Source organism: Oryx dammah, unplaced genomic scaffold (genome assembly GCF_014754425.2).
Source record: "Oryx dammah isolate SB20612 unplaced genomic scaffold, SCBI_Odam_1.1 HiC_scaffold_23, whole genome shotgun sequence".
NCBI lineage: Eukaryota > Metazoa > Chordata > Mammalia > Artiodactyla > Bovidae > Oryx > Oryx dammah.
Genome location: NW_024070207.1, coordinates 77,826,328 through 77,849,068, shown reverse-complemented (window position 1 = coordinate 77,849,068; position 22,741 = coordinate 77,826,328). Strand labels below are relative to the sequence as shown.

Here is a 22,741-nt window from a genome sequence, read left to right as displayed (position 1 = left end):
TATTTTACCTAATATCAATACTTGCACTTTTTTCATGGTCATTCATGGACATATACAAAGTAGCAAAGAATATGAGCTGCCTCATGGACATATACAAAGTAGCAAAAAATATGAGCTGCCTCACATCCATGCTCCAAGGTAAATTTGAACAAAGTGATGCTCTGCCTTCTTGTTTAAGCATTCATTCTGTAAAGAAGTGGCTTTTTCACAGTCCATTCAGTACCACATTTTCACACGTTTTGTTGGTAATACTGGTATTTAAAACGGCCTTCAAATGTAGTGCTCAAGTACAATCTAATGTTCTTAAGCTTAGGAAATCTGTGATGTACCTTACAGAGAAAATATCTGTTATTAATAGATAAGCTTCATTCAAGTACAAGTTATAGTGCTGTTGGCTGTGAGTTCAATGTTAATGAAATCAAAAAAAATATACTAAATGAGGGCTTTAAACAGAAATACCCATACAACAAGGTTATACTGATTGGTTGAAAGAACTGCTGTGACTGGAGACTTGCAGGAACCTCGCCCTACATTTCTCCTAGGAGTAGCAGTACAGTACTCACTGATTCACGTTCACAGCAACTTTATACAACACATTTACTGTGAGTAATGCGAAGTACTCTATTAGAAAAGACGAAACCAGTAACACAAACTAAAACCTTAAGAAACTAGAGAAAGAAGAGCAAATCAAACCCAAAGTAAAGAAAAAGTAAATAAGCATTAGAGCAGAAACCAATGAAACTTAAAAGAGAAATAGAGAAAATCAATAAAACAGAGAGTTCTTTCTTTGAAATTATCAATGAAAGTGATAAACCCTACCAAGGCCAATGGGAGAGGGAGAAGCCTCAAATCACCAACAGGAGTATAAGGACATCACTACTGATTATGCATACATTAATAAGAATAAGGAAATACTATAAATTCTACACCTATAAATTTGATAACTCAGATGAAATGAAATAATTCCCTAAAAGACAAAAACTATTGAAACTCACCCAAGACAAAAAAATATATCTTGAAGTGCTCTATATGTAATACATAAATAAATTAATTAAATGTATAGCTACAAATCTTCCCCTCAAGTCTTCAGGCCCAGATGGTTTTGCTGGCAAATTTGACCAGATATTTAAGGAAAAAAATGATACTAATTCTCTATAATCTCTCCAAGATAACAGAAGATGAAGGATACTTCTCAACTCATTTTATGAGGCCAGCATTACCGTAATATCAAAGCCAGACAAAGATACTACAAGAAAATGACAGACACAGTATGCTTCATGAACAAAAATGTAAAAATTCTCAATTAGCAAATTGGATCCAGCAATATATGAAAGGGATAAAACATCATGATCAAGGGCATACATCTCAGGAATATAAGGCTGGTATGACATTCAAAATTAACAAAAGTCACTGACCAGATGAAATGACTCAATAATTAAAAAAAAATATGATCATCTCAATAAATGCAGAAAAAGAATTTAACAAAATTCAATATCCATGTGTGATAAAAACTTAACAAACCAGGAATAGAATGAAACTCCCTCAGTCTAATAAAAGACATATATGAAAGAAATCTGTAACTAACATCATTCTTAATGGTGAGACTGAACACTTTTTATCCTGGGATCAGAAACACGGCAGAGATGTCCTCTTCTCACTAGTTTACACAAGACCTAGCCAACACAATAATGCCAGAAAAAAAGGAAATAAAAGGCATGTCAAAAAGACAGAGGAATTAACCTAAAAGAGCTCCCAAAGAATAAAATTGGAACAATTTGATAGTATTGGACTATAACCCAAAGAATAAAATACATATCTATGAGTCCCTACTGACAAACATAAATGACTGAATAAATAAATGGGAGAGAAGGGGCAAATCTTTCATATAGAATTCCAAATAATGTATGTAGATACTCCTCTCTCTAGGAGGTGATGCTTAATTCCTTCTTCTTGAGTGTAGACTGTTCTTAGAGATTCAGCTTCCAAAAAACATAGAAAGAACTTCCAAAGAGTATAGAAAGGGGGAAAAAGGAACTTTACAGTGTTTAAGAAACCTGGCAGATACCACCTGAACCAAGTCACTAAAGGCAACATCACCAGCGTTAAGTTATGTTGCTATCATGTGCCCTATGGTGTGGTGTGATGGGATGTGATATGATGAGAAAGGCACTTCACCTCTCCTCCAAAACTCAAAACCCCAGTATAACCAGAGAAAACACTAAGACACACACAAATCGAGGGACATTCTACAATAATTTACCAGTACTGTCCAAATATTTCAAGGTTATGAAAAACAAGGAAAGACTTAAGGAACTGTTACAGATTAGAAGAGATTAAGGAGATATGATGACTAAATGCAATGTGGGATCTTGGATTAAATTCTGGAACAGAAAAAGGACATAAGTGAAAAAAAAACGGTGAAATTTGAATAAGGTTTATAGTTTGAATAAAGAGTATTTTACCAATGTAAAGTTTTGACAAATGCACCATGCTTATGTCAACATAAGAGGAAGGTAAGTAGTAAAACTCTCTGTACTACCTTTGTAACTTTTCTGAAAGTCTAAAATTATTCCAATATAGAGTTTATTAAACAAAAATAGAAATGTCTAGTAGATTCTCATCTCAGTCAAACGAGAAGCCAAAGTCTCTACAGTGGCTCACATGGCCCTATATTATCTGATTCTTCCTTTACTACTTCTCATATCTCATCTATGTTTGCTGAATAAATGAGTGAATGATCCTTTAAAACAAAGGAACCCAAATCTGACTAATCATCAGAACCATATGGGGAACTTTGTAAAATGCAGATGCCAAGGGAATATCTCAGAGATATTTGAATCAATCCTGATGTGGGAGTTGGAAATTTAAATCTTTAATAGTACTCCAGGCAGTCTGAGAATCAGTCAGATTCGAAAGATTCTCAGGATGAAAAACACAATGAATTCTCTCATTAAGCTGTCAAATAGCTTCATTAATAGAAAGGAAATAACTGTGACTACTTTAACTGATGATGAAAATTTAGAGACTCTAAAATAAAAACTATTTGAAATAAAAGCAAATTTTCCAAAGGGTAAGTCCGCTCCCCTCCCCTCTCAGAACAGTGGTTTGCAACTGGGGGCAATTTAGCCCCCGAAGGGGCGTTTGGCAATGTCTGGAAACATTTTTGGTTGCCATAATTGGGGCAGTGTGCTACTGGCATCTAGTCAGTAGAGGCCAAGGATGTTGCTAAACATCCTATAATGTACAGAACAACCCATCACAGCAAAGAATTATCTAAAATATCAAATACTGGTGAGGTTGAGAAACTCTCCTTAGAGTGACTGATGGCCACTTTTACATAAAGACCCAATGCCTCCAACACCTACAGGAATATCTCCATGGACAGCCTGTTCATTATTCCATATCAATCAATGCACTACTGGGCAGCTTAAAATCTTTGCCCAACTTTTATTTTGGAAAATTCCAGATATTATAGAAAAGTTGGAAGAATGACAAACATCCATTTGCTCTTCGCTTGCATGCATGTTAAGTCGCTTCAATCGTGACCAACTCTTTGCAACCCTATGGACCGTAGCCTACCAGGCTCCTCTGTCCATGGGATTTTCAAGGAAAGGATACTGGAGTGGGTTTCCATGCCCTCCTCCAGGGGATCTTCCTGACCCAGGGGTAGAACTCACGTCTCTTACATCTCCTGCACTGGCAGGCAAGTTCTTTATCATTAGCACTACCTGGGAAGCCCTTGCTCTTCACCTATACCCATCAAATGCTAACATTTGGCCACATTTGCTTTGCCACACACTATACACATACACACACATGCACACAGACATGCACAAACACACACTTTGCATTGCTGAGCCATTTGAAAATAGTAGATATCATAACACTTCAGCATGCATCTCCTATATAAAGGACCACAGTACTATTGTCATACTTAAGGCTACAACAATAACTCCATAATATCATCTTCAAAATTCCCCAGTTGTCCCCAAAATGACTTTTACAACTTTAGAGTTCACCCCACCCTAATCCAAAATCCAGTTAAGGTTCATTCCTTTCATTTAGTTGTTCAGTTCAGTTCAGTTGCTCACTCATGTCTGAATTCTCCAGGCAAGAATACTGGAGTTGCCATTCCTTTCTCCAGGGGCTTAATACACATTTATTAACTGAATACATTAAATACTATTGATTTTTCAAATTAGATAAAAAGCATGGGCTGATGAATTTTAGAGAGATATTCCTCAGATTATAAAAACAAATTTTAAACAGATGATTTGTGATTACCTAGATGAGAAACTGATTATTACTGTGAGACCATTTGGGGTCCTGGAGAACTGGTCATTTCAAGCTAATGGAAGAGTGCTTCCCTGGTGGCTCAGACGGTAAAGAATCTGCCTGCAATGCAGGAGACCCAGGTTCAGTCCCTGACTTGGAAAGATCCCCTGGAGAAGGGAATGGCAACCCACTCCAGTGTTCTTGCCTGGAGAATTCCATGGACAGAGGAGCCTGGTGGGTTATACTTCATGGGGTCACAAAGAGTTGGACATGACTGAGTAACACATACATAGGAAGCTTCTGGATCATGGGAATATTTAGCAGTCATTCATGATATCCATGTAGATCATATAGTTAGGTAGATTCCAAGATGACTGGGTATGCTGGTCCATGGTTCCAGTGCCAATTTCCTCTCTCCTCTTTTTTATTACCACTATGGATGCATGGATTTCTGTTGTTGTTAAATCAATTCCCTTCATTATTGTGGTTTTTTTCTGGGGCAGCCACACCACGTGGCATGTGGGATCTTAGTTTCCTAAACAGGGATTGAAACTACACTCCCCACTTCATTATGCTTTTGATGCTCAAACTGTCCCAAATTTGACCAGTGGAAATTCCTTGAGATTCCTTTAAACTGACTCCTGTGACCTTTTGACATGGCCTCATTAGTCTCTGACTACTTCCTATGGACATCTCTGATTTTAAAAGCTGTTTATATATTAATTTGCTGAAATTCTTAAAACATCTGTCCATTAGTTTGAGTTCTACTTTTTGCAGGAACAGAACACTTCTTCCATGTGGAATGTTATGTGACTTAAAAACACATACTATGGTTGTGTTAGAGCAATTCTATGAAACCACTTCACTAACATTACATGAGCATATAAATCATTAATTTAGGTCTATTCATATGCCCACTTCATCCCTTATCCTCACACTTTCATATGTCTATTACACTTATTATTTGATTGAATTTTCTGAAAGCTGCTAAGGGTTTAAAGATTTATTTTCAAGGTTCCATCAGAATGTTCCTGTATCAATAAGGCTGCATCAAAGGAGCCAGGTCATAATTTCCTATATATAATCTGGGATAGATTCATACATTGGTTAGACACAGTCTATGGCACTACCAGAGGAGTCACAAAAGTATATAAAATATATTGTATTAATATTTAAGGGCTAAATCACACCCAGCATTAGTTATTAAGATTATCCTAACAATCCTCCAATATTTTCCTATAGCTTTTTGCAGTTTATTACAACTGATTTATACATAAAGAGCATATGAATGCAGATGTGCCCCCTTTCCAGGGCATATCCAATCATCATTATGTATTATTATATATTTTGCTCAGGACAGTCAAGAAAAGCCTGATGAATCTTTAGCAACAACATCCCTGCTCTGACGAATGAACTCTGTCTTCTAGAATCAGGACACCTTCAAATACATGGAGACAAACAGCAACACTTCAGAAGTACACATGAACTCTAGTTCCTCTGTTTGTAGACATATTTCCAGCATCCGAAATTTACTGGTGGCATTTGCCCACTGGGAAAAACAATTCTAATTATGCATAGAAACTTAATCAATCATGTTAAGTACACAGAATGGTATGCCCTTTGATTTATATTTCTTATTTCTTTTCCAGTACGGTCAAAGCACACTCACTGAAGGCAGAAAGAATCCTTATCAAGTCCTTTATAACTGGCAGGGAGAAGGAAATGGTCACTCACTATAGTATAATAATACAACAATAATAAAATAATAATTAAACATGATAAAATACATAATAATAAAATGTGACTTTCAAGAACTAAGATGATAGAACAGGGGAAGGAAAAAACCTAATGCCCAATGTCTAGTTGCAGGGGGGGTTGCAGATCAGTGGTAAAGCATGTGCTTCACATGTATGAGGTCCCTTCTATCTGTCTTTGGGGCTTCCTTGCTGGCTTAGATGGTAAAGAATCTATCTGCAATGTGGAAGACCCAGGTTCGATCCTTGGGTAGGGAAGACCCCTGGAGAAGGGAATGGCAACCCATTCCAGTATTCTTGCCTGAAGAATTCCATGGACAGAGGAGCCTGGCAGGCTATAGTCCATGGGGTCAAAAAGAGACATGACTTAGCAACTAACACTTTCACCTTTCACTTCATTAATGTCTAGTTAATTATATATGGCATTTTGAATGATGTGAAATTTTGACATTTCTGAATGGTAACAGGAAAAACATAAAACAAATGACAAAGAGAAGACAATTTAAGAGAAATACTAAAGGCAAGAGTAAGTCAAATCAGCAGTTTAAGAGAATAACCACAAAAAATATACCAATCCAGAAGGTACCTTTGTTCAAAAGAGGAAGGAAGTCAGGTGCTTTTTCATGAAAAACCCTTTGAGCATCTTCGGCTTTCATTGACACCTCCTTTGTCTGAACTAGAAAAAAGCCTTTAGCAACCATCTGTGGGAAATAAAATTTCATTCAGATTTTAAAATGACCTGAGGCTAAAACAATGTTTTCCTTCTATAATTTTTCTATATAAAATGCAGCACAGCACTCTGATTTTCATTTTAGTTAGAACTGTAATTCAGGGTGTTTACTGTAACAAGTTTTCACATACACAAGATTCTTCCTTCCAGATGCATGGTTCTGGTTAAGAATGAGTACTGCTATGCTTACTGTTACAATTAAGAGCCAAAGAAACATAAATTAGCCCTCAAAATTTTAAGCATTATTTAAATTTTTTGACTGAAACTAACAAATAGAAGCTTTAGTTTGGTGATAGCGCAAATACCCAATTGAGAGGAGAATGGTTAAATAAATTATGGTACGTTCACATGATAAAATACCATAGTTCATTAAATATAACAATAATGGGGGAAGCTTATATAATAATATTCATTTTAAAAACCATGATTCACGAAATGCCAGTCTATGTCTGATGCAGGATATGACACGCTTGGGGCTGACACGCGGGGATGACCCAGAGAGATGTTGTGGGGAGGGGGGTGGGAGGGGGGTTCATGTTTGGGAACGCATGTACACCTGTGGTGGATTCATGTCAATCTATGCCAAAACCAATACAGAATTGTAAAGTAAAAATTAAAAATAAATAAATAAATAAATTTAAAAAAATAAAAAAAATAAAAACCATGATTCAAATTTACATAGTATAGCACAACAATGATAGATTATGTTTATGGAGCACTTACTATGTGCCAGGCAGTTTTATGTATTCTATATGTATAACATATTTAACCCTCTTTCAAGACAGATACTATTATTACTCTCATTTTACAGATGAGAAATTAAAGCACAGAGTGGGTAAGACATCTGCCCATGATCACACAACTATTAAGTGACAGAGCTGTGATTTGAATCCAATTAATCTGACTGCTATTGTTCAGTTGCTAAGTCATGACCATGTTTGCAAGCCCATGGACTGCAGCACGCCAGGCTTCCTTGTCCTTAACTATCTCCCTGGGTTTGCTCAAATGTGATTACAGACTAAATAAATTAAAAATCATTCCTACAAAGATAATTCAAGGTACAGCATAAAAAGCTTATTTCTACTCTATTTCTATAGTTCTTTACAGTGAGTACACATTTTTTTTAAACAGGCAAACACAATTTATTGCGTGATAATTTTCATCCATCTTGGGCAAATATTTAGGAATAGGACTGTTTAGTCATATATAAAATGAGTATGCATTAATTTTTAAGATAATCATGAAAATAGTTTCTTAAAATGTAAAATTATGGAGAGAGTAACATGGAAACTTATTACCATATGTAAAATAGATAGTCAATGGGAATTTGCTGTATGTCTTAGGAAACTCAAACAGGGGTTCTGTATTAACTTAGTGGGGTGGAATGGGGAGGGAGATGGGAGGAAGGTTCAAAAGGGAGGGGATATATGTATACCTATGGCTGATTCTCGTTGAGGTTTGACAGAAAACAACAAAATTCTGTAAAGCAATTATCCTTCAATTAAAAATAGATAGATTTTTAAAAAATGCGAAGTGACTCAATTAAAGCCTATTGAAAATTTTAATCATAAAAGTAACAAATAAGCTCAATATAGAACATTAAGAAAAAAAACAGAAACAAAGAAATATTGACCAAACTGCCACTACTCAAAGATGCCACTGCTGTAATAAGTACACCTTCTTTTTTGGGCCGTGCCACATGGCTTGTGGGCTCTTAAAAGTTCCCTAACCAGGGATCAAACCCATGCCCTCTGTAGTGGAAACTCAAGAGTCTTAACCACTGGACCACTCCACCAGGGAAGTCCTGGTATACTTCCTTTTACCCTTCCAGTTTTTGTTCCCCCATCACAGAAATAATACAGGTTTTATGTAAAATCTATAGAACTAAAAACAAGAAAAGAAAACCCTGCTCTTAATCCACTTCCTAAGAAGAACCACAACTATTAACATTTTAGTATATATAACTTTCCAGACTTATCTACTTAAAAAAATCAGATACATAATATTCTACAAATTTTCACTTACTTAGTTGTAAACATTTTCCAACTATTCTACTATAAAATCAGTTTTAATGTTTGATAGTATTTCATTCTATGGCTACATTATTCCATACCATTTCATCAAATTGGATTCAAACTCAAATCCTTTTTCAGAGCCCTCAATGCTGCCTCAGAAATAAAAAGAAATACCCATTAAAAAAGTAGAAGAAAATGACATAAACATCACTGCCAGATGATGACTGCAAAGTTACTTAAAATATCAGAAACAATCCTACATCTGTTTCTAATTCCCTAGACTGCTCATTACCTCTCATTTTATAGTCAGACACATAAACTGACAAAAAATAAAATGATTAATTCAAAATACCATTACCTAAAAACAAATAATGAACTATGAAACTAGTATATTTAGTTTGATATTTCACTGCAGACATGTGAAGAAAGTGTTTCATGAAAATTCTACTTTTAAAGACTTGAAAGTAGCAGTAACTACCCAACTTTAATTATCCAATACTTTACTTCCCAGATGGTGCAGTCGTAAAGAACTCGCCCACCAATGCAGAAGTAGGAGACGTGGGTTCGATCCCTGGGTCAGGAAGATCCCCTAGAGGAATAAATGGCAACCTACTCCAGTGTTCTTGCCTGGACAATTTCATGGACAGAGGAGTCTGGTGGGTTACAGTCTATGGGGTCACAAAGAGTCGGATATGACCGAGCACGTATGCATGTGGTTACTTCCAAACAACTCAAACTACTTTTACTTTAATTTATCCTATGCATATCTGTGATGCAGTTAAAAGCCAGCAGGAAATCTGATTTTTAGATGAGAAAATTGAGGCTCCAGTGATGCCATCCAACCATCTTGGATGACAGAGGATGAGATGGTTGGATGGCATCACTGACTCAATGGACATGAATTTGAGCAAACTCTGGGAGATGGTGAAGGGCAGGGAAGCCTGGCATGCTGCAGTCCATGGGGTCCCAAAGAGTTGGACATGACTGAGTGACTGAACAACAAGAATTTCTCTTGACTCCTATGGAATGTGTTTTCTGGTTTACCCAGTTTTTCTAGACTTCCTACTCTCTCAAGTTTTATACTTTCTATCTCAAAAAACTATTATAATAGCTTTAATTTATCAAAACAGTATGAAAAACATTCTGTGCTACTCTTCGGGTTTAACAAAACCAGAGCTAGCGATCACAGTTTTAGTCTAGGCTGTTTTAAGACATTTGTGTTATGATATGGAAAGACTCAAGTTTTATTGTTTCCATCTCAGCACTAACTAGCTTCTACACATATTTTCCAAGGAACTCTAGCTTCATTTTTTTAAAAAAACTATGTAATCTCTCTCTTAATATGTAAGTCACTGATCTTTCAGCATGTTGTGATACCCTGTTCACATGTACTTGGCATTTTCTTCATTTTGTTCTCTTTATTCTGTGATTTCAGAATTAGTTAGGATAACTCTAGCCAAAAAGTTCCATGGTTCTTCCTTCTAGGCTGGAGGGTAGTATCTGCTTTGCCTTCACACACTGTAGGTCACATTTCTACTCCACCAGGCATTTACAAACTTTCCTTTACCTCTGAGGCAGCATAACAGTATCATGCTTAAGGGTTAAGACTATGGTCTACAAAGCCAAACTCCCTGGATTTAAATCATGGCTCTGCTGCTTACCAGCGAGTGACCTCTTGCTGGTTACTTACTTTCTCTGTGACTCAATTTCTTATCTGTATAAAGAGGAACAATGGCACCTATTTCATAGGTTATTCTGAATTAAGTGAGTTAATTCACTTAAATACTATACAATAAACACTATATAAATGTTAGCTATTATTATTATTGTCATCATTTTAATTTTTGTTATTGTTGCATTTTTGTTTCAGTTATTCTGTAATCCAGAAGGCTATATAAAGAACACAAATCTTCCTGGTCAGGTTACTTTCAAGTGCACACAACCTGTCATTTCACATATCAGATACCAAGTTAAAAGGTTAAGAATGTCTGATGACTCATGAAGAATGACAGTGTTTGCTTTGATGGCTTTTTTCTTTAAACATATTACACATTTTTTATGTTCTCTTTGAACTATCAACCAAAAAGGAGTTTAACCTGAATAATTACTTCTTTTGAAAACTGTATGTAGATTTTTTAAAAAAATCACCATACAGTGTAATGAAAATGTTTACCTCAGATGTTGGATTAACATGTGATTAGAGAGCTCAAAGGCCAGAGCACTTTTTCTACATCTCACCAGATCCATAGCACATGTTTATCAGATTGGCATAATCAAAAAGAAAATATCAAATTCTTAAGATTATACTTGGCTTCAGTTGTTTGGAAAACTGGACCTCAGATATACTTTGTAGATTTCAGACATGGGCTTTCTACATTGTGGAATGTATAAGCTACAGAGAAGCAGTCACTTGTAGTTGTTTTTTCTTTTCCTAAAACCATTCTTTTTGACAGAAATGTTACAACTTAAAAAAAAATCCATTCAAAAAGAGTTTTCTGTTTACCTCTCCATTTCTGGAAGTTTGATTTTCAAATTCAAAGACACTTCCTGAAGAAAGCTTGATTAATGGATAATCAATACATCCTACTGCTGCCTCCCCATTGGAGCACCCACCAACCAGGAACTACTACTTCTGGAATCCCTAACCTCCAGATTCTCACTTATTTCTCAAGTGAAAGTTGCTACCCAAAGAACACTTCTCTACTCCTGAATGCACTAAAAGCCCCTGATCATGAGCCTACAACCTCTGGTGTCCCAGCTGCCACCTCATTCTATCACACTAACTTCCTCTTCATGGCAATAGGGCAAAGGGAAGTAAGGAAAGTAATGTGGAGGTTGCTCTCACAGTCAAAACAAGCTCCAAAAGTTGAATTCCTAAATGTCTTTCCCACACCCTAAACAATTAAAAACTCCAGATAAATTTCCCCAGTAACTAATTATAAAAGGTCATGCTTCACTTTGTAGTACTACTTTTGTGATAAAGAATGGAAATTATTTCAGGGGAGATAATTTTGTCTGTGTATCTCTCCTCCCAGCGTATATTACATTTCATCAGCTCTAAACTTCCATCAATTGTAAGATGCATTTCAGAGAAGCAAAACTGGAAAACAAAGGTATATCCTATAATCAATGAAATATGGTAACAGTAACTTCCACATAATGAGTGCTTAACGGGTGCTTCCTGAATTAATTATGTTTTTAAAGTTTCTTTGGTAAAGTATTTGAGGCCTAACTTCAGATAAATCCATAGTGGGCAGAGGACTATAATTTAAGGATTGCCTGTATTTCTAATAGCCAATTTGAAAAGAATGGATGTTCTCCAGGAAGTGGTTTGTTCCTATATAGGTGTATATCTGTTTCAGTTCTCTCTCTTCTCCTTACCTCATCAATTAGTTTTCTGGCATTTGCTATAGTATAATCACCAGCAAATAATACCACTAAGCATGACTCATCACTGCTCTTCTGTCTCTGACCCCGGGACACTGGAACGATACTTCTACTGGCTTCTGTGGAAACGCGGACAGCTTTGAGCTCTTCGGTAGTAGGTAGAGGAATATGGTCCTGAACGACAGCATCTTCTGGAAGAAGGCTCCAGTTGCGTTCTCCTGACACAGGTGTAAAGTCATGAATGTTACTCCAGGTATTATTGAAGATACTGAGCCCGGCATCTTTGAACTGGAAAGCTAATTCAGGGTAGTACCATTGAAAACAGCTAAACTTGATATTTGTGGAAGACTCAATAATGGGCTGAGTGGCGCAGCACAAGAAGACTTCCAGCTTTCTACAGTCCCGCACACGAAACTGTTGGCAGGCTAATGCGCACTTACAATCTCTGCAATTCCGGAAAAACACGCTGCCTTTCACGGGTCCCAGAAAAACAACACAGTTAGTACAGTCATCAATAGTAACGGTAGCAGAATGATCAAAAATATAGATATTACAGTTCTCACAGTCTTGAATGAGAAACTGTTGTCCTGCCACTTTCCCAGGTAAGCGACCTACTGTTACATCCTTCAGTCCACTGAACATGTAGTCTTTCAGATCAACCTGTAGGAACAAAACACAGACCTTCAGTATTATTAACATTATTCAGCAAACATTGTCTATTGGGTGTCAGGAACAATTTTTTAAAATGCCAGAACAGAGACTCAAGCCAGGTTTTAATGATCACTGTCTAGTGTTCAGAGCCCAGAGGCTCCAAGGTTTGCCAGCCTGGGAATACACAAGTGGAAAGCCTAGGATTGTGGACACAGGGAGGCCTGCTCACTTTGCCAGCAGGATACAATCAAGTACAGAGCTAAGGACACACAGAAAACTGGAATCAGTCATCTTTACTCTCCCCAGGTGGGGTCTATACACTCCTGGCTCCTTCCTAGGAGCCTCATAAATACAGGGAAAGAAAAAAGATCACAAATAACCACACAGACAGATTGTAGAGCCCTGACATACTCTGTCTCCAGGACACCTGCTTCCTGGGAGACATGTGTGGTTGATGTAGGTGGGGGTGATGGCACAAACTTTTCTTATAACCAGACCTGGCAGTTTCCTACACAGGGTTCCAGTGAGCTTACATATGCTGAGTACCCAGTCCCCAAAGTAGAAAGCTACCTTTGGGTTCTAGTCATTGAAACCATGGGAGGAGGCCAATCAGTCCAATCTCTTGGTGGGGCAGTCAGGCACATCTACCCATCTCTCAAACTGGTAGGTTCTGGCTAACCTAGTGGATATAGTGGGGTGACTAAGAGCCGCAGGGCCTTTTATGATACCCTAAACTGGGTAGGACTTATGAAGAAAATGGCCTTCGTAGTCCTCGGGAACTCAGCTAGGATTCCCAGAAGACCTACTTCATTTGACATTCACTTGAAGGATTTTCAGAGCCCTACATGGTGCTTAGAAGGGAAGGAACAATTTTTAACGATAAAATAATACATTCCAACTCTTACTGACTTTGCAACATAGTGAGAAAATAAACATGACAAAATTTTTTTAATAAATAAATAAAAGGCATGGGAGGGAAAAGGGAGAGAAAACTGTTTTAGATAAAGAAAGGCTCAAGGACATACCAACCAAACAATGTGTGGACACTGCTGGATGCTGTTTCAATATATCAACTGTAAAAGTAAGTTTTAGAAACAATTGGGGAAATTCTCATACATACACACAACATATTGGATGATATTAAGTAATATTTCAGCTTTGACCCTTTTCTTTTTCTGATGCTTCAGTTAAAAAAAAAACAACCTGTTTCTTTAAAACTTCTGAATTTGGAAATACACCCAGATTGGCAGATTGGAATATGCTTCTCTTTTCTTCTATAAACTGATGCCTGGGGTCTTACTTTCTAAACCCCAACTGATTTCTGCAATGCGCTACAGAAAATGGAAGAACGTGAAGGCATAAGAGTCATTGTATGTTAGAATTTGTATCTACAAATTTGATTCAAACATTTATTAAGCTACTCCTACAACATAATTTTTTTTTTCCAAATTTCACCATTTCTAGCTTTAGGTATTTTAAACTAAAACCCACAGAATCTTTTAAACAGTATACCTGGAATCTGTCACATTATCTTTTAAATTTTAGCTGACCTCTCAAAATATAGTCATTAAAAGACCATTTTGATTTCTCCAAATTACTTTGAAATCTACTTGCACTGTCTTACCTCTTTGTGAATATTAAGTTTCAGGCAAAACTATTCATGTAGCAGAAATAGGCTCCCATAGGTATAGTACATCAAAAACTTCATTATGTACAAAGGAATAATTTAATCATCTTAATCATATGCAAACTAGCTTAAAGTGACTTATTCAGTATTACACAATAAATGTTGTACTCATCTGGTTTTACACAATATACTAGAAGAAATATTGGTCTGTAGCATGAGGCAACAAAAGAGGCATCTCTTTTCTAGCCTCAATTTGGTCACCTATAAGCAACATGAATGAAAAAGGCACTTTAACTTTCTAGATCTTCAGTCACTCACCCATTCAGTCATCTGAACACCCAATAAGAGCCAGACATTGTTTTAAGCATGAAAATGAATATGGCCAGTTTTTTCCACAAAAGAACTGAACACTAACTAAACAAATAATTTTAAAGCAACCTGGCTGATGTTATGGGAGTCTGGGGGTAAAAGGATACATATAATATGTATGGCTGAGTCCCTTCGCTGTTCATCTGAAACTATCACAGCATCATTAATTGGTTATACTCCAATACAAAATAAAAAGTTATAAATAAATAAATTGGACATCTGAATTTTTGGGAAAAAAACCAATAAAATAACGTGGCTGGGTAATGAGAGATGCTCAGAATATTCTGGAAATACAGAGAAGCAACACCAGGGGTAGGGAAGGTAGGGGTATAAGACTTCCTGTTTAAAGTGAGAATGAATAAGCTGAAGTTCACCAGGTAAAAGGGATGGGAGTAAAGGATCTCCCTTCCCTTATCAGGCAAAAAGGAAAGAAATGAAACAAAATAACTCTTCAGGGAGTGTGAGGAAAATGGAAAGTGGTTTGGTGTTACCAGTGAAACTGCAATGGGAGCAAATAAAGCTAGAGAGAAAGGCAGGGGCCATATTATGAAACTTGGAAGTGATCTATGGGCAATAGGGTACCACAGAAGGAAATAAATAAGCAAAATTTACATTTTAGGACGATTATTCTGGTAAGAATAAAGACAAATGGCATGGGGACTGGAGTTCAGTTCAGTTTCAGTTCAGTAGCTCAGTCGTGTCCGACTATTTGAGAACCCATGAACCGCAGTACACCAGGCCTCCCTGTCCATCACCAACTTCCGGAGTTGACTCAAACTCACATCCATTGAGTCAATGATGCCATCCAACCATCTCATCCTCTGTCATCCCCTTCTCCTCCTGCTCTCAATCTTTCCCAGCATCAGGGTCTTTTCAAATGAGTCAGCTCTTCGTATCAGGTGGCCAAAGTACTGGAGTTTCAGCTTCAACATCAGTCCTTCCAGTGAACACCCAGGACTGATCTCCTTTAGGATGGACTTGTTCGATCTCCTTGTAGTCCAAGAGTCTTCTCCAACACCACAGTTCAAAAGCATCAATTCTTCGGTGCTCAGCTTTCTTTATAGTCCAACTCTCACATCCATACATGATTACTGGAAAAACCATAGCCTTGACTAGACAGACCTTTGTTCATAAAGTAACGTCTCTGTTTTTTAATATGCTATCTAGGTTGGTCATAACTTTCCTTCCAAGGAGTAAGCATCTTTTAATTTCATGGCTACAATCATCACCTGCAGTCATTTTGGAGCCTCCAAAATAAAGTCAGCCACTGTTTCCACTGTTTCCCCATCTATTTCCCATGAAGTGATGGGGACAAATGCCATGATCTTAGTTTTCTGAATGTTGATTTTTAAGCCAACTTTTTCACTCTCCTCTTTCACTTTCATTAAGAGGCTCTTTAGTTCTTCTTCACTTTCTGCCATAAGGGTGGTGTCATCTGCATATCTGAGGTTATTGATATTTCTCCCGGCAATCTTGATTCCAGCTTGTGCTTCATCCAGTCCAGCCTTTCTCATGATGTACTCTGCATAGAAGTTAAATAAGCAGAGTGACAATATACAGCCTTGACGTACTCCTTTTCCTATATGGAACCAGTCTGTTGTTCCATGTCCAGTTCTAACTGTTGCTTCCTGACCTGCAATCAGATTTCTCAAGAGGCAGGTCAGGTGGTCTGGGATTCCCATCTCTTTCAGAATTTTCCACAGTTTATTGTGATCCACACAGTCAAAGGCTTTGGTATAGCCAATAAAGCAGAAACAGATGTTTTTCTGGAACTCTCTTGCTTTTTCCATGATCCAGAGGATGTTGGCAATTTGATCTCTGGTTCCTCTGCCTTTTCTAAAACCAGCTTGAACATCTGGAAGTTCACAGTTCACATATCGCTGAAGCCTGGCTTGGAGAATTTTGAGCAATACTTTGCTTGCATGTGAGATGAGTGCAATTGTGCGGTAGTTTGAGCATTCTTTGGCATTGCCTTTCTTTGGGATTGAATGAAAACTGACCGTTTCCAGTCCTGTGGCCACTGCTGAGTTTTCCAAATTTGCTGGCATATTGAGTGCAGCACTTTGACAGCATCATCTTTTAGGATTTGAAATAGCTCAACTGGAATTCCATCACCTCCACTAGCTTTGTTCGTAGTGATACTTCCTAAGGCCCACTTGACTCCACATTCCAGGATGTCTGGCTCTAGGTGAGTGATCACACCATTATGATTATTTGGGTCATGAAGATCTTTTTTGTATAATTCTTCTCTGTATTCTTGCCACATCTTCTTAATATTTGCTTCTGTTAGGTCCATACCATTTCTGTCCTTTATCGAGCCCATCTTTGCATGAAATGTTCCCTTGGTATCTCTAATTTTCTTGAAGATATCTCTAGTCTTTCCCATTCTATTGTTTTCTTTTATTTCTTTGCATTGATCACTGAGGAAGTGTTTCCTATCTCTCCTTGCTATTCTTTGGAACTCTGCATTCAAATGGGTATATATCTTTCCTTTTCTCCTTTGCTTTTTGCTTCTCTTCTTTTCACAGCTATTTGTAAGGCCTCCTCAGACAGCCATTTTGCTTTTTTGCATTTCTTTTTCTTAGGGATGGTCTTGATCCCTCTCTCCTGTACAATGTCATGAACCTCCATCCATAGTTCATCAGGCACTCTGTCTATCAGACCTAGTCCCTTAAATATATTTCTCACTTCCACTGTATAATCATAAGGGATTGGAGAGACGGTTGCAGTCATCCAGAAAGGGCTGGAACTAGATCAGTGGTTAGCAGGGAAGAGGAAGATAGGATGAATTTGAGAAATTGAGGAAGTAGAATCAGCAGATTTAGTAATTCAGTGGCTGTAGGAGGTAAGGCAGAAGGATGAGTCAAACATGATACCTAGCTCTCTAGTCTGGTTTTTCAATCTTTTTGACTACAATCCACATTAGAACATTATCCAGCACAGCCCAGTACACATATATATGAATATTTGTATACACATACCAATGAAATTAAAGTTTCACAAAATAACACTTATGCTTATTTCGTGTTAAATCCCTAATATTTTCTATTATCCCACCCACAGGTTTGAAAACACACTGCTCTGGTTTATGTGATTGGATGCTGGTGGTGCAGGTAGCGCTAGTCATAAAGTATATGCCTGCAATGCAGGAGACATAAGAGACACGGGTTTGATCCCTGGGTGGGGAAGATCCCTGGAGAAGAGAATGGCAAACTACTCCATTATTCTTGCCTGGAGAATCCCATGGACAAAGGATGCTGGTGGGCTACAGCCCATGGAATCACAAAGAGTTGGACATGACTGAAGTTACTTTGCATAGCACAGCACAGTGTCACACACCAAAAAGAAAAAAAAAAAAGAAAATACAAGAGGCAAAACAGGTTTAAAGTGGGAAGGGGTGTTCAAACAATTCCATTTCTAGGATTTTACAGGTGATGCATACATATAAAGGTACAGTGCTCCAGTTTGGTCCCTACCAAGATACCGAACTAGCATAGTTGTTGGCTCCCAACTGCCCAAGATCAATCTCAAATGGACCAAGTAAGAAAAACACTAAGAAAAGGGGAAATGATGAAAAACCCCTGTGGTGGGTGTGAAAGATAAAACAGAAAAGGAAACTCAGATTTCTGCTCTTGCTTCTCCCCTTCCCAAATCTTGAGACAACAATGCTTCCCCTACACCTGCTGGGACTCAGACTGCTGGTCTAGAATTCCTTGGGAGCAAATTCAGGACAGGGTAAAAACCCTGTACTGGTGAAGAGCTAAGAAAAATGGGAGGTGATTAACTTTGATAGTGATTTAGGATCTCTCCAAATCCTCAGAACTAGCGAATTAAAATCTAAGGAGTGTTTTCTAATGCTGCTTCTCAAATATTGATTGATCTAGCAGACCACCCCCAACCCCCACCACCAAAAACATCTCCCAAATCCCACAATTCTAGGAGATCCAGAATAGACAATGAATAAGTTTGAGTTCTAGCATCCAACTAGTAGTGTATATGCATGTTTTTCTCTCAAGCACACATGGGAGATGTTTTTAAAACATCATGTACTAGTTAGGTTCAGTTCAGTTCAGTCGCTCAGTCGTGTCTGACTCTTTTGTGACCCCATGAATCACAGCACGCCAGGCCTCCCTGTCCATCACCAACTCCCGGAGTTCACTCAGACTCATGTCCATCGAGTCGGTGATGCCATCTAGCCATCTCATCCTCTGTCGTCCCCTTCTCCTCCTGTCCCCAATCCCTCCCAGCATCAGGGTCTTTTCCAATGAGTCAACTCTTCATATCAGGTAGCCAAAGTACTGGAGTTTCAGCTTTAGCATCAGTCCTTCCAAAGAACACCCAGGACTGATCTCCTTTAGGATAAACTGGTTGGATCTCCTTGCAGTCCAAGGGACTCTCAAGAGTCTTCTCCAACACCACAGTTCAAAAGCATCAATTCTTTGGCACTCAGCTTTCTTCATAGTCCAACTCTCACAGCCATACATGACCACTGGAAAAACCATAGCCTTGACTAGATGGACCTTTGTTGGCAAAGTAATGTCTCTGCTTTTCAGTATGCTATCTAGGTTGGTCATAACTTTTCTTCCAAGGAGTAAGCGTCTTTTAATTTCATGGCTGCAGTCATCATCTGCAGTGATTTTGGAGCCCCACAAAATAAAGTCTGACACTGTTTCCACTGTTTCCCCATCTATTTCCCATGAAGTGATGGGACCAGATGACATGATCTTCATTTTCATGTACTAGTACTAGATCATAAAGAAAGTCTCTATTTTAAAATAGATAACCTAAAATATTTAGGATTAAATGTTAAAAAACCATCTATGGAATGCACCAAAAATGGTGCTTATATAGCTGCAATAAAAACTCTCAAATTAATGCATTAAATGTCGATCCTAAGAAATTAGACAATAAAAAGTAGAATAAACTGACTTTCTGTAGTAGAAGGAAAAGAGATAAAAATAATATGAGACTACTGATTTAGAAATCAAATATACAGTAGAAAACATCAGCAAAGCCCCAAATAGGTGTTTATTTTTTTTGGCGGGGGGCGGGGATCTAAAAATTAGGTAACTTTCTGTCAAGAATGATGAAGAAAAAAGAACAAAAACACAAACAGTGGAAGGGGATGGGAATGTGGTCATGGAGCAGGATAACAGGATATTGATCTAGTCAGCAACATGCAAGAGTGGTTGAAATTGGTTCTGCTTTAGGCCTTAAGCAGGATAAAAAACACTCTCTAGTCTTCAGCTTGTCTCTTGGCACCAGTCCATCTCCCACAGTGGGAATGAGAAGATCTAGAGCAGCAGCAGAGTGCCACCAACAGGTTTTTTTGTTTTTTAAAAAAAGAGCCCAGGAGCTGGCCTGTCTCTACCAAGGCCTCAAACTCAATGAGCAAGGGGAAATCTTCAAGCTTCAGTATGGTTACTCTCACTGTACCAGAAACTCCTTAAAATTTTTATGTAAAAGTTTGTGTGTATTTTCCTGGGGAATTGATTTGGCTTCAAGATCCTGGACAAATTATCTTTGTGTAAGACATAGATAGCAAGTTCAAAAGTCTGCAAGCATTATTTATCTCAGAATTAAGTAGGAAACAAACCACTGTTTGGATAAAGATAAAAAATAAAACAGTTAATACTTCTTAAAGGAATTCAGCTATTTTTTTGGCATGGGAAATGATTTATGATATATTATAAACACACAGTATTTAACATACAGGAATTTCAACTATATTAATTACAATATAACTAGTACTATATCACTAGTGTAGTTAAGACTTGTTGCAAATGCAGAAAGAAAATCTATTCTTAACTTCAAAAATACTGAGCTGCTGTTTTAGGCTTGGGCTGTATTATGGACTGAATGTGTTGTCTCAAAATTCATGCCTTGAAGCTCTAATCCCTCGATGTGATGGTATTTGGAGGTGTGGACTTTGGAGGTAATTAGCTTTGTTTGATGGTTTAGTCACCAAGTCCTGTCTGACTCTTGTGACCCCATGGACTGTAGCCTGCCAGGCTCCTCTGTCCATGGGATTTTCCAGGCAAGAATACTAGAGTGGATTGCCATGTCCTTCTCCAGGGGATATTCCCGGCCCAGGAATTGAACCCAGGTTTCCTGCATTACAGGCAGATTCTTTACTGACTGAGCTATGAGGGAAGCCCAACTAGGTTTAGAGGAGGTCATGAGGGAGGAGCCCTCAGGATGGGATTAATGCCCTTATAAGAAGAGATGCAGGCAGGCACTGAGGAAAAGAAGGGCATGCGAATACACAGGAAGATGGCAGCTAACTACAAGCAGGAAGAGGGCTTTCACCAGTGAGAAATACAGAACTCTTGGCATGCTGCAAGCCCATTCAAATCCTTGCACTAAGAAACTTGACCAAACTCTAGCAAGGCTTCTAGTAGCACAAGGCTATGTCCTATTAAAATGTCTGCCTGTGAAAGCTCAACCTTGCAGGAACATTTACTATTTGTTCTAGCCAATATCTGATGATAGGCCCCTGACCTCCCTTTCTCAGAACATTTACTGAAAAGGGCTTACAATTGTGACTGTATTCCTTACTAGAAGTGTCTTTCTCAAGGACCTGAGAGCCATTGCTATGAAATGTAACTATCAGGAAGGACAGGGTCTCTGTTTACCAGTCTCTGTGGGAAGATAAGATCTTAACTTCTAAACTGCCAGCTAACAAACATGGCTGGCCTATTCTCATTTACAAGGACCAACTTTGTAATTTTTCACTGCTCTGACTCTACTGAGGCCCTGCTCTTTCCCCATCCCTCATTCTCTCTTAAATGGCTTAAATCACTGCTGCACAAATTGGAATGGAACTCAGTTGTTTCCCCTGTCAGGAGTTACTGAACAAGATCTGTTTTCACTGCTTTAACTAATGTCCAGCAGTATTTATCTCTGACACCAGACACTGCATCTGCTGGCACCTTGATTTTGTACCTCCCAGCCTCCAAAACTGTGCAAAATAAATCTCTGTTGTTTAAGCCACCCAGTCTATGGTATCTTGTTTATAATGGCCTGAGTAGACTAAAGCTGGCTGCCACAAGAAAATAATACAGACTGGTTAAGTTAAACAACAGAAATTTATTTTTCACATTCTGGAGGCTGGGAGTACAAAATCAAGGTACCACTGGGGTTGGTTTCTAGAGAGATCTCTCTTTTTGTCTTTTGGATGGTTGCCTTTTTGAATTATCCTTACATGGTCTTTCCTGGGTGAGTGCAGGGTAAGCTTTCTGATGTCTCTTCTTATAAGAGTACTAATCCTGTCAGATCAGGGTCCCATCTTTATGACCTCATTTAACTTTAATTATTTCCTTAGAGGCCCCATCTTCAAATAAAATCAACCATACTGGGAGTTAGGATTTCAACATATGAATTCGGAGGTGGGGGTGGGGAACCACAAACAATCAGTCTATAACAGCTGCTAATGCTGAGGAATTAAATGTAATTTACTATTCTAAGTATTTCACCTGGACACTTCAGTTCTCACATTTCATTCAGAAATTAATCCTATAGCTAAAGAGTTCTATAGTATAAAGTTATTTGGACTATCAATATGATCTACAAAAAAGGAAATTTAGGATTTATGTTGCTGTACTTACTTTCTCAACAATTTCTGAAAGCTCTTCAAAACAAAAAGTGATAAACAACTTGAAGTTTAGTACTGTAATACTTTTACAAAAGTTACTAGTCCTCAAAGTACCCCAAATCACAAACACAAAAGTTCAAGTTTTTAAACTACTTTTTCACAAGAATTACTTATGAAGTGAGGTTAGTTTAATCCATATTTCTAACTACAATCTTTGAAACGTAGTGGATATACTCTCAAAATCAAAAAAACATTTCAGGAATTGGAATTCCCCAGATACAGCTACTAAACAAAGTTAAATATTATTTTCCTGACTGAAAACAAAAGTGAACACCTTAT

General features: G+C 37.8%; 1 protein-coding gene across 2 annotated transcripts in view; it reads right to left on the bottom strand.

Annotated features, from left to right (window-relative positions):
* The window catches only part of RP2 (RP2 activator of ARL3 GTPase), a 52,836-nt gene that overhangs the window by 10,514 nt on the left and 19,581 nt on the right, over positions 1–22,741 (bottom strand). The window contains exons 2-4 of one of the 2 annotated variants that reach the window (XM_040265835.1): positions 12,725–12,821; positions 12,156–12,631; positions 6,616–6,730 (exon numbers count right to left, since the gene is read on the bottom strand). In XM_040265835.1, coding sequence (XP_040121769.1) covers positions 6,616–6,730; positions 12,156–12,631; positions 12,725–12,821 — 688 coding nt within the window. Of the gene's footprint in view, positions 1–6,615; positions 6,731–12,155; positions 12,822–22,741 lie in introns of both variants that reach the window. The other variant, XM_040265834.1, reaches the window with a different exon arrangement.